Here is a 12,281-nt window from a genome sequence, read left to right as displayed (position 1 = left end):
CTAAACAAGAGCTACTTCATTTTATGAAGCCAAGATTCACAAGTAAAATTGTTTCTGTGGTATCTGCTGGGAAAATATATTGTCAGTGTCTATGGAGAAAAGGGTCAGCTAACCAATATTGGATGTAACTCTAAATTAAATTATTGTATTATTCTTCTCTATAGCATTAAACTCTTAGTCTTTTGTGTGGTCATCTGCCCTAGTTGCTCAGCTAATGTAAGCAACTTGTGTTGCTTTGCAGTTGGAAGCATCTGTTTTGGAGTAAGGGAGGAAGATGGCAACAAGTGTGAACTTAATTGTAAATCACTTCAAGAGGTTTTTTTTGGGGTGTTTTTTTTGTTGTTGTTTGTTTTGTTGTTGTTGTTTTTGTTTTTTTGAGCTCCTGTATGAACAAAGGACTGCAGAGAGCTTAATGTCAATAAAAGAACGTGGAGGTTTTTGAGTAAGATGGGGGAAACATCCTTGATCCTTTAGTGGCTGTTGACAGGAAGGAGCGAAATGTGATTCTTGCAGGAGTGTTGTGGCTCTGCAATGTCAAGTTGCCTTCCCTAGGTGGGTCAAATCACCCACAGGTAACATCAATGACTGCTTAGCTGAGTATCTCTTCAGCCTAAATGGGAACAATTTTTAGTCAAGACTTGTAATAGTAATAATGACAGTACATGGACTCTATCTGCAAAGTTTTGAGGATTTTTCCTTCCAAGAGAACGTGATGCTTAGGGGTTCAGATTTTCCTGTGCATGTTTTGTTTTTTAATGGGTAAAAAAATTCTTGGTTTCTTCTTTGCATCTGAACAGTGGTGTGAAAAGAGTTTGGATTTAATATTGTATTTTACTGTTCTAATGAAAGCTACTGCTTAGCATGAATCTTGATCCCTTAGGGGTAAATACACAAAAATGGGCATCTGCTTTTGAAACTTTAGATTCAAAAGAATTATACAACAGGAAACTTCTGTGAAAGCTAATTTGAGAAAAAGTGTATTTTGTGAATCTATTAGCACTTTGTGAGACATCATGAAGTAGAAAAATTGTATCTCTGTTGCTACCTATACAAAGACCCACTAAAGAGTTTGTTCTGTATTGCAGCTCATGTAACTCTTGTTTGTCTTCCAGTTGCCGCGAAGCATATCTATAGTAGATCTCTTACTGTCATTTCTGGGAAAGAAATCTGTGTGGGCTTCATGATGAGGAACACAAGACTGTTTTCCAGTAGAGAAGGCTATTGTGATGAGGGATTCATTTTGCTGCTCCTGTTGTAGGTGAAGACTAAAGCCATGGAGTTGTGATATTGAGGAATATCAACATGGGAATAGCAGGAAAATGCAGAACACATAAGCCTGACAGCAGATTTGACAAGTCAGTGTCTTGGTGCTCCCCCTGCACTAACCCACTGCTCTGAGCACTGGGTAATGCTCAGTCTGCTGGCAAATCCTGTTAAGAAATCAAAGGAAATACCTCTAATGTGCTGGCAGGGTTTTGCACCTAAGAGAACACAACTATGGGTGCTTTAAATGGTGTGGTGACTTCCCCGTCTTACAGCATGCTGTTTCCCCAAGAAATGAGACTGGTAAGCAGTGCTTTCTCCAGCTCAGTGAGTGACAATCTTCATCTGCCTTCACAGTGCTCTATCAGCACAGCACAGGCTGCCTTGAGGAGCCTGAGGCATCTTCCTTCTTACAGTTGTGTGGGGGAAAAGTGTAACACTTTGAGACTGCTGTAAGAACCAAGCTTGCAGTTAGGCAGCCCATTTCAGTACTGTTAACTCTTCTTGGTTGTGGCTTCCTGGGTTTTCAGATTTTTCTTCAAACCAAGGCTCAAGGACATCATGAGGCATAGAAATCTGGTATTTACAATCTTGTCTAAGACATCTTTATTTATTTTCATAAGCTTAGTCAATACCTTGAGATGCTTTATCTGTTGATGGGCTTTTAAGAATTGTAGAAAAGCAAGGTGATGCTCAGGTACATGGTGGCTCTACACTTCAGCACTTCTAAAAGCTTTGTTTAGTGGCATTTTGAAGGATGAGTCATGTAAAAAATCATCTTCTCTATTAACCTTTCTGATATGTGGAAAAATTCAAGGACATTTCCCTCCACGGCTGGACAAGGATTTATATAAAGCTTCTTGTCAGATGTTCCAACAGCTTGTGTAATACACAAAATCCATTTGAATATCAGTAAAATCTCTTAAAGACATGACAGTAGTATTCTCTCTAGCTCAGAAGTGTCTGTTTATACTAAAATTCAGGATCTGCCTTCCTGGTTTTATATATATATAAAAGAAAAAAAAATCTTCAAGTGTTTTATCAACACCTCTTTGCCTTTTAAGTGGATATTTTATGACCACATGCTTTTCCCCTGGTATTTGGGATGTTATTTTTATATCCCTGTTAACACAAGTTGAAAGCAGATCAATCTTCTTTGTTTATGCTTAACGTCTTCTGCAATTCAACAGGTGAATGACAAAAGTGTAAGGGAAAAGAGAAGTCTGGTGTGATTTGTTTTTATAGGAAAATGGGAACAATAACAGAAATGTACTGCAGATAGTTATTTCCATTTCAAATAAATGTTGGTAAGTCACTGCTAATAAATAGCCTCATATCTGGTCACTGATAGGCAGAAATCTCGTCTTTTCTATAGTCTATATTCAATGACAGCTAGTATTTTAAAACTTTGCTATCTTGGTGACTTAAAGTAGCAACAACTTGTCTATACTGAAAAACTAAGAAAACTGACATCTACTTTTTTTTCCCCTAATAATTTTCTCTCATTCCTTTGCTTTTTCTCCTAAATGCCAAAATCTTCAGTAAATGCTTTGTATCCACTTTCTATTCAGAGGAAAATATGTTCTGAAAATGTTCTAATGATTTGGAAAGCTTAAGGAAGTTCAAGTCTTGGCTTCTGCCGCAAGTCTGAGTCTTTAGCCACTTCCATATCATTTCTGCTTTTATTTGTGCCTGTGAGTCCTGAAACACCTAAACACAGTGTTAGCTAGAATGCCAGAAGGGCATGTGCTTGGAAAGAAGTGCCTTAAAGTATAAATAAGGTGAGTCTTTCTCCTTATCACATCAAGTACCGTAAGAATGCAAGCCTGGGCTGATGTTGGTGTATAAAGAAGCAGAAAGTCAGGGGCTTGATCAGGGAAGGGGGTTTGAAGGACCCAGCTTCTATAGCTCACTGGAAACAGACAGCTTTATTGGGATCTGTGAATCCCCTTTCCAGTTTCCTGCTTGTTAAAGGCAATAAGAGAATTTGTGGTTGTATGGTAGATAAGTTGGGGAGCAAAAGCCAGTCAGATACTGGCCCCTTAGAAGCTGGGGGGTGTATTTATGGTTTTGTGGAGTATTTTTTAGCTATGCTAGGCTGAACTGGGAGGATATCTCCTGGCTTCCCTGGGATGAGGGGATGTGGCAGCTCCCAGATAAGCAGCTCTCCCAAGGAACTGGCTGAAGCCCATTTGCAGGAGGTTTTCTTTGTCCCAAGCACACCTATGTGCAGCCCAAATGTGTCACCATAAAACCTCTTGGCACCTACATGGTGCTCCTCAGCATAGAATTTCAAAGCCCTGTGAGTGCAGGCGGCCCCAGGCTCCTCTCTGCTTTGGGGAGTGGGGGGTGGTGAGCTCTGCGGATTGCAGAGCTGGGGCTTGCCTTGGGAGCTTCTTCCATGTGTGAGCCTTTAACCACGGGGGAATATTCTCTCCAAGGTACTTGTTCTTACCTTCAAGAGGTGATTTGACCTCCTTGCCCTCCTCAGGGTGTATGTTTAGGTATTGCTGCTGCTGGCAGACAAAGCTGCTGCATCTTTTGTATAGAGGAGGTAGAGAAGTTACCATGCTCCTGGATTCAGGTGGAAAGCCTGCCCTGCTGAGTGAGGCTGTGCAAGCCTCCTGAATCCTGGGCTAATGCTCTACCTGCAAGGCCTCCTCCTTTGCATTGCTGTGCCTCCTGCTAAATAGAGCACTATCATATCCCTCCAGCTGCCCCAGAACAGCCTCTGGTCCCTGAGGTAGAAAATGAAACCCAAAGTCTATTCTCATATCTCTGGTACCACCAACTGCTCCCTCCAGCAGCACCAACTGCCTGGCTCACAGCACGAAAGGAGTTAACTGGTATAAAATCCATTATATGTAACTGCCTGTTCTGCCCTGCCTTTTTCTTCACTGATAAAAGGGATGGATGCTGGGCTGCAATCCCTCTTTTCCCTGGCTTCTGAAACTGTTAACAGTCTGTGCTTACACCTGGTCTCTCCTCAGCAATTCACCCGGAGAGAAGGCAGGGGCACAACTCTTAGCATAAAGAACAGCTCAGGAAACAGCTGGTGGGGTCCAGTTGTCTCACCTGATTTGATGCCACTTGCTTATTTCTCTTGACCTCAGCTTTCTACTGGGCTGTTTGTCCCTGGCTCAATGAAAAGTGTGTATTTTAAAGCCCAGAATTACTTGTTTAAAAGGCAGAAAAACATACTTATTTGCAGCAAGTGATGGTAATCACCTCATTGGTAAACTGAGAGTGGAGGACTGATAGTTCAACCAATTTGCCAGGCCTTCTGTATCTCAAGGCTTCTCCTGAGGTTCAAAAATCCATTTAAATTAATTAATTTCTGTATAAGATCTTCTAATGTACTTTATCCTTTTTCTCTTTAGCATTTGAGGAATGTTCTGCTGTCCTTTCATTTTTATGGCTAGTATCACTTAAGAAGTATGATTTCATGTACCTGAGAAGATTGAATGCAGTAGAAAACAATATTTTAGTGGTGATATTTTTTTCTTTAGGATCCATGTTCTGCTCTCAAAGTTAGTAAGGAATTTCAGTGACATGCTTATCTGCAAAAAGGTGAACCCTTGGGGATAGAAGAGTTAATTTAATTGTGTAGGATTAACCCCAGTTACCTCTCCTGTATCTTTTCAGCATGAACAACTCTATCAGAGTTGTATAATTTAATTTGATTTTGTTGTATAATTTAATTTTCCATCTGTGGCCTTTCAGCTATTTTATATTTATTTCCATGTATATTTTCAACATATTGTGTTGAGAGAAGGTGCTTGTATGTGAGAAATGCTCTCTGCTTCTGTGTCTTGTCAACTTTTTCAGACTGGGGTTCAAATTTTTGCCTCTTTTCTACAGATTATTTGTGGTGTTGCTGTTAGAATTAAATACAGCTTTATGGACCTTACAGTCCTAAAAATTAGATGTCATAACTGTAAGTGGGGAACTTGATCTCTTTCATGTCACTTGGAGATCCTAAACTCCTGTGCCTAAAGGAAAAAGAAGAGGAACCTTAACTGTATTCAATTTTATTGAGAATAACAAAATCTAACATTTAATAGCAGCAGGCCTTGTACCGTCTTGTACTGTGAATACAATAATTCAGATTATTTTCTCTGGATCAGTGAAATCCATGTGTCAAGGGGAATAATTGCAAAAGGTGAGGCTTATGAAGTTGTTTTATGTTAGACAGAGCAATAATTCACTTCTTTCCAGAGGGAAGGAACAAACCTGACACATCCTGGGAAGCCTCAGTCACGGGCAGGTGACTAAACCTACTTCTTCCTCTTCTTCCCACACCTAAATTGTTCCTATTCTCCTCACTCTCCCACCCCAAGTAAGAGGACAGATCCTCTGAAAGGGGATCAAATAAATTAACTGGAGCATGAGTGCAACCTGTTCTAATAAATTCTCTCCAATGTGGATGTGGGCTTTGGCCCAGTGTGGTACAGTGAGTGATTTAGTGCAGCTCTTTCCCCAAGGTCAGCTTAGATGCAGCGCTGTCCTGCTGGAGCCTGGGGCAGTGGCCCCTGGAATGCTGGGGCTGGGGAGCAGACACAGCCAAGGTCTGGTTCACTGAAAGTACCATGTTCTTCTGAGACTCACAGAACCCTTGCCTCATGGGTTACCCATGAGCTGTTGCTCCACCTTGGACTTGCAAGGAGGCAGAGGAACTCCCTGGGCAGTGAAAAAGTTATAGCTCAGCTAGTTCAGGGCCTTTACCTCCCTGTTTCACTGGGGTGGTGGGGAATGCTGACTGAGCCACTTCTCCAAGGGTACCTTCTTCTGGGACACTTTCTCCACACAGCATCACTAAGCTTTGTGAGCAGCAGCAGCTTTCTGAGTTATCAGTCTTTGTTTGCAGATGGGTAAACTGAGGCAGCAAGGCTGGATGACCAGCCAAGGTCATAAATAAAATAACAATGAAAGCAGATCCTTTTAACTCCTAGTTTCTCTACTTTAACCATGACCCTATAGGCTTCCGTAGCTGGGGAGCACAGTGTCTACCTGTAGTAGGTGTGGAACACTTAAAGGACCAAGTTAAAAGTCTTCCCCAAAATAGACTTTTGGGTCTTTGAGAAAGAATGTGGGATCAGGCTTTCACTTATGGTTCTGTACAAAGTCCCATGGCTATGGTGCAGTTTCAAGCCTTTACAAAATAGATCCAGCTTGACTTTCCCTATTTGGTAAATCTGCTCAAATCTGGATCAGCTGCACAGATTTATACTGAGAAATACTCTCCTGACATCAGTGTTGCCACCTCATATCTCTAATTTGACAATTTTACAGGGCTTTAAAAATTATTTTAGTTATATTCTTGCTGAAACACTAAAGCCTGTAACAAATCTAACATGGGTTAGTTACAAACAGAAGCCTATGCAATATGCTTAAATGTGGTTACATCTGAGTGACAGTAGTACCTGCATAAATTTGAGGGTAGTTGTTTTTTTTGTGATAGTGCTGAATTTCATCCTGATTGACCCAGTATGCATATACCATGTGAGAAGAGCACTGAATCAGCTTTGGCTGATCCTTGGAAGAAAAAATGTACAAAGATAATTTGTAATTCCTTCCAAACAAACAGAAAGAAGGAAATAAAAAGGAGAGAATGGAGTTTTAGCCTTGTGGTTCTCTGCTACAGGATTTATCCACAAACCTAAACCATCAGGCCCCCCAGACTCGCTGATCTGTGGGGAGACAAACCTGTCACCTTCTAGCTGCTGTGCTCTGTATGCCTTACAGCTCCCCTAGCAGAAAAAGCTAATACAACTTAATTAGATCCCACAACTGGGGTTTGCTCCTCTCTGGCTTGTTTCATATGCCAAGTCTTATGAAGCAGTCAGACAATGAGATTTACAAAGCAGCACATACTTTTAGTGGTGTGGTGTCCATCAGCTTAAAGTCAAAGTAGTTAAAGATTAAAACTACATCCCCATTTGTTTTGTTGTTGTTTTTGATTTTTAAATCTTTTGTGTGCATATGTCACAGAACTGTGACTGGCTGTAGGAAAGGGCTGATCCGATGGCTTTTAATAAAATGACACAATTACCAGAGCCTTCCTGGCTTTCAGTACGCCTTGAGAATAGAACTTCACATCTTTGTGAAACTGAACAAATTTATTTCATGTCAGAGATTAGGATGTCTCAAACTAACATTATTTGTTTGAGAAACTCAATGTAAAAAAGGTCTTCCATCATTTATCAGCATTGAAGAAGGGTTTTTTAACACATTAAATATAGAAAAATTATATACTTCTGTATAAATAAAGAAGAGCGGACTTAACAGAAATTTATCTATATAAAATGTCAGTTTGCTTATATTTCATTTTCAATATTTAGCAGTCTTCACTAGATTTTACTTATCTATCAATCAGATTTATAATACAGCATACAGACTATGACATACATTTATTTGTTTACATGCAAAGATGTTCTCACTATTACTTAGTTTCTTGATTTTTAGGTACAGTGGAAACATGGATAAATAGACAATACTCGAACTAAATACATGTTCTTCCTCATCCTATGATTAAAGTGCCTACAAATCAATACACTCAGTATTCTTATGAAGCAGTTGTCATTTTTTAAAATTCATTTTAACACCTATGGATTTACTATTGTCCTTATAAAACAAGATCAGTCAGAACAGTGATATGTAAATCCTAGGAAGATCAGCTGGCTGGTTTTTTTACTTTTGTATTGGACTAGGTTTAATATTTCTCAAAAGCTTATTAAAACAAAAAAACAAACAAACAAAAAAAAAAGGCAAATAGCAAGAATTCTGTATCAGCAACCTGCAGCTCAGGTTTTCAGGTACTCAATCCTACATCACCTTCCAGCACTGTGTCCCAGGTACAGCGGTGGCTCCTGTCCTTTCACCCAGGCCCCACCGTACTCTGATGAAGAAGAAACCAGATGGTTTTTGGTTTGTAAAGACCCTGAGCGTGCCAGGGCAGGTGGTCCTGCAGGCTCTACACCCTCTTGACGCTGTTGAGGAGCTCGGTCAGTTCGCTGATGTACTTGATGGTGTACTTCAGGGTCTGTATTTTGGTGAGGGGCTGTCCCCGCTGGCTGTAGACGGGGGGCAGGTAATTGCGCAGCGTGTGGAGCGCGTCGGCCAAGGTCCTCATGCGCAGCTTCTCCCTCTCGCTGGCCTTCCTCCTGCGCTGGGCTGACATCCTCACCTTGGTGCCCTTGGGCAGCCGGGCCTGCCCAGGGCTGGGCAGGTAGGCAGGGGGGAAGTCCACCAGGCTGTATCCCACCAGGCCGCTGCCCCCACCGCTGCCGTAGGGGGTCTCAGCCGCCGCCGGGCAAGGGGACGAGGAGTAGGATTCGAAGGAGGGCGTTGGGGACAAGCTGTGCGGGGGCGAGATGGGGTGCAGCTCGAAAGACCCAGCAGAGCTCTTCCAGTCCCAGGATGACAAGCAGGCGGAGTGTTCGGAACCCAAAGCGTCTTCCATGTTTATCAATGTCTCGTGCAGCTTGTCCATGCTGGAGGAGCACTCGGGAGAAGCGATGTCCTCTGCCCACCAGCAAAGGCTGGAGCCGCCGGCTGCCGAGACCTTTTTATGATGGAGGGAGGAAAGTGACAGAGTGGGAACACGGGTTTGGTGCGAGGAGTTCAAAGGAGCGCCAGAAGTGCTAAGATAGAAAATGAACTCCTGATGTGCTAGTTTCTTCTCAGTGATAATTATCAACCTTCAGCTAAAAAGCCTTTAAGCTAACAGGCAACAGCAAGAAAGGGAGAAAAAAAGATTATCTTCTTGCAACTAAACCAATTAAGGCTGCGCATCTACATTGAGCGTTGGGCTGGGGGGAAAACTGGCAAGAGAGGAAAAAGAAAATTAACCATTTTACAAAACAATTTACAGATCTATAATTCATTGGTCACTAACACAAACCCTAAATTTAAGCCGTTGAGTCCTGATTTCTGGGTAACTGAAGGTGGTGGCACTACAGCAGTGAATATGTGACCCATGCTGACTCGCTGCTGGGGTAGTCTCTTATCTGCATGTTAATTGTGAAAGTCAAAGGTGGTTTGTTTGGATCTGTGTGTGTTATGGATCTCTGTGGATTTCTCCTCTCATGAGATTGCATCTCACGAGAAACCAATCACTTTGGTTTTCAATATGAGAAAGGAGGAAAGAACTGCAATGCATTCCCCTGCAGTTTGTAGCTTTATGTGCTATTTTAATACATGACTAGGAAATCAGAAAGGAAATCTGTAACTGTAAACAAGGTCAAAGTCCCTATTAAAAAAATAGGAAAATGTAATTTTAAAAGAGAGGTCTAAGAAGCAAAATATACAGTGTATAAACTTTGGGTCCAGACAAATGTTTTCCATGGAAATTTAATTCAAAGTAATATACAGGTTATATATGTGTTAGAGAAGACTGGAAGCTACTTCTGTAAAATTTTCTACCTCTAGGAATCTATTCTTCTGGCAAAAAAAGAGCCCTTTTCCAGCCCCAGCTCAATGCAACAGTGGTTATATATTACACAGTTCAAGTGAAAATGTATAACTTATAAATTAATATCATTAATAACAAGCACTTTTCATCTCTAGACTTCAGTGCAGCTTACAGTGATGATTAATGTTCTCTGTTACTCTGGGGAAATGGATAAGTGGAGGCAAGGAGGAACTTTCCCCAAATCACACAGCAAAGCCAGTAGGAGAGCCAGAAAAACTGTCCAAAACTCCTGAGTTCTGCAGCTGTTGAGCAGCTTGGCTGCCAGCCCTGACTTTGTGTTGGCACAAAATGGAAACAAAATGTAATTTATAATGAAAAGAAGGGGAGAAAGAGTGTCAACCTGGAGGAAAAATAATAGTAGGATTTATTTTAGAGTTTCCTTCTGTGTAATGATCTCTGTGTGCTCCATAATCCACTCCAAAGGCAGGGAATGCCTCAGAATGGCAAACAGCCAAAGCATGCAGAGGTTTTCTGGAACATGCCACTTCTTTCTGTGAAATGCTCAAAACAACCACAAAAAAACCCCCACAATCCAGTACTCAGCATAGTCACTGGGAAGGCTTTTGTGGGTTTTTATGAGTTAGATATCAAAACATTCAGAGGCATCTTATGGTTAGGAGGCCCTTACTGGTTTTACGCTGAGATGAATAAGAAAGTATGAAAAAGTGAAGGATTTTTGTATTTCAACCAGGGCTAAGAAAGTTTGATTATCATGACATCTACTCCACAGAGGAACTCAGAGGACAGCTCCTACAGACAGGACTGCTTTGTGTTTCATGGTTACCTCATTACATTCTGAGCTCTTCCCCTTTAAGGAAAATAAGATGACCCAGTCCTAAGAAGCACAGAGATGCTAAAACTGCTAAAAACTAAAATTAAGATGACATTTTCTGTGACTTCAGTGATCTGAATGGTTTCATTGAGTAGCATTACAATGGTCACAATGGCACAAGTTAAACACAAGAGCTAATTGTGCATAAATAGGGAATTTGTTCTGTCTCACTCTTTTTCCTTCCTGTATGTTTTATAGTGTCTTTTTCATTTGATAGGGCCCCTGCTCCTATTTCATGTCTTTCTTTTTTTTTTTTTCTTTTTTTTTTTTCCTGTTAACACAGCAATTAAAAGACTACAAATACAAAAATACAAGGAGTGGGAGGTGTAAAAGGAGCCACTTTTGTCCAGGTGTGAAAAGGAAAAGAAGCTTCCCAACATATGTATGTATACATGTATGTATACGTCTGCATGTACATAATATATGCATATGGAATATGTAAATATATTAAAAATATACAGAGTGAACACAGATATAGGCTATTCTGTATAGCAGTTTTCATTTTGGAACCAAATAGTAATTTAATGCAATCAAATTTAGAAGCAAAAACTTCAACAAGTCACTTGTTTGCTGACTATAAATAATGTAGCTCATCAGTTAATTTATGAGTAAAGTGTAGGAAATGTTGCCCAGACACCAAGAGGGGAGAAGAATTTGTGCATGTCCAAGATTTTGTACAGATTTTTGCAGTGAATGAGAGATGAACACATTCTGATTTCATATCTGTGTTCTTATATATTAGGATTTAGATGAGGTTAGGCAGGAAAGAGGAATGCAAATTATAGCAATAGCTCTATCTTTTCTTATATCTTATGAGTAAATGTTTAGAGCAACCAAGGCAGGATATGAGAGTATGTAGATAACTACTCTGGTTGTAGGAAAAATCACTGGATCTTGTAAGCTTATGCTCTTGTGAACTGTTACACAAGCAAGAATAAATTACAGGCTTTTCTGTATCAATAGATAATATAGGACTAATGCCTTCCAGTTGTTGTGCATCCTTTTTGTGGTCATTGTGCTCCCTGACACAGTCTTAGCTTGGACACACCTATTTATGTACCAAATGCTGCCTGACTGTGGTCCAGGAGAGGCCACTGAGGGCACAGGGCTGAGCAAAGGGTTTTCCCAGACTAAAGCAAGCGTTGCCACAACACACCTTCAGAGCCAGAGAAGGGGCTGTGCACTGTTTGCTCTGCTGGTGGAGATGCAGACAGAGGTTCTGTTTGGAAAACCAGCCACCCATTTCTGGCCACAGCCCCCAGGTTCCCTAAACAGGCTCAAATGAAGTGTGCCTCAGTTTTGGCTGAACTGGGAATCTGTAACACCTATCTGTGATCCTGGTGTGATCCACAGCCTGCCTAAGTCAGCAGAGTCTCATAATATGTAGCTGTCCTTGGACTAATTAGTTTTGGACAATGCTACATTTGCACCCACAAGAATGAGAATTCTCACTTAGGAAATTATCTAGCAAAGTACAGAAAATTACAACATGCAAAAATCAATGGGAATGGTAGAACAATTCTCCGTGTTATTTAAAACACTTTAAAAAGTATCATATTGAGGAAGGCAAGGCTACATGCTGGATACCAGATTTATTTTTCTAAACCCTATGACAATTGGATGCTCTCAATAAAGTAATAAGAAAGTCTCATATTTCAGGTGGCCTCTTCCTAGACAGCAAATTCACAAAAAAAAAGGGGGGGTGGGGGGGGT

At 40.9% G+C, this 12,281-nt stretch overlaps 1 protein-coding gene across 1 annotated transcript; it reads right to left on the bottom strand.

Annotated features, from left to right (window-relative positions):
* Nucleotides 1-8,236: 8,236 nt before the first annotated feature.
* MSGN1 (mesogenin 1) lies at nucleotides 8,237-8,755 on the bottom strand (the record flags this gene model as incomplete). The annotated part of the gene is made up of 1 exon (XM_083856132.1): nucleotides 8,237-8,755. The coding sequence occupies one exon, from the start codon at nucleotides 8,753-8,755 to the stop codon at nucleotides 8,237-8,239; it is 519 nt and encodes a 172-aa protein (XP_083712258.1).
* Nucleotides 8,756-12,281: the final 3,526 nt, after the last annotated feature.

This window comes from Zosterops lateralis, assembly GCF_965231275.1.
Source record: "Zosterops lateralis genome assembly, chromosome: 3".
Taxonomy (NCBI): Eukaryota; Metazoa; Chordata; class Aves; order Passeriformes; family Zosteropidae; genus Zosterops; species Zosterops lateralis.
This window is presented reverse-complemented; position numbering and strand designations above follow the sequence as displayed.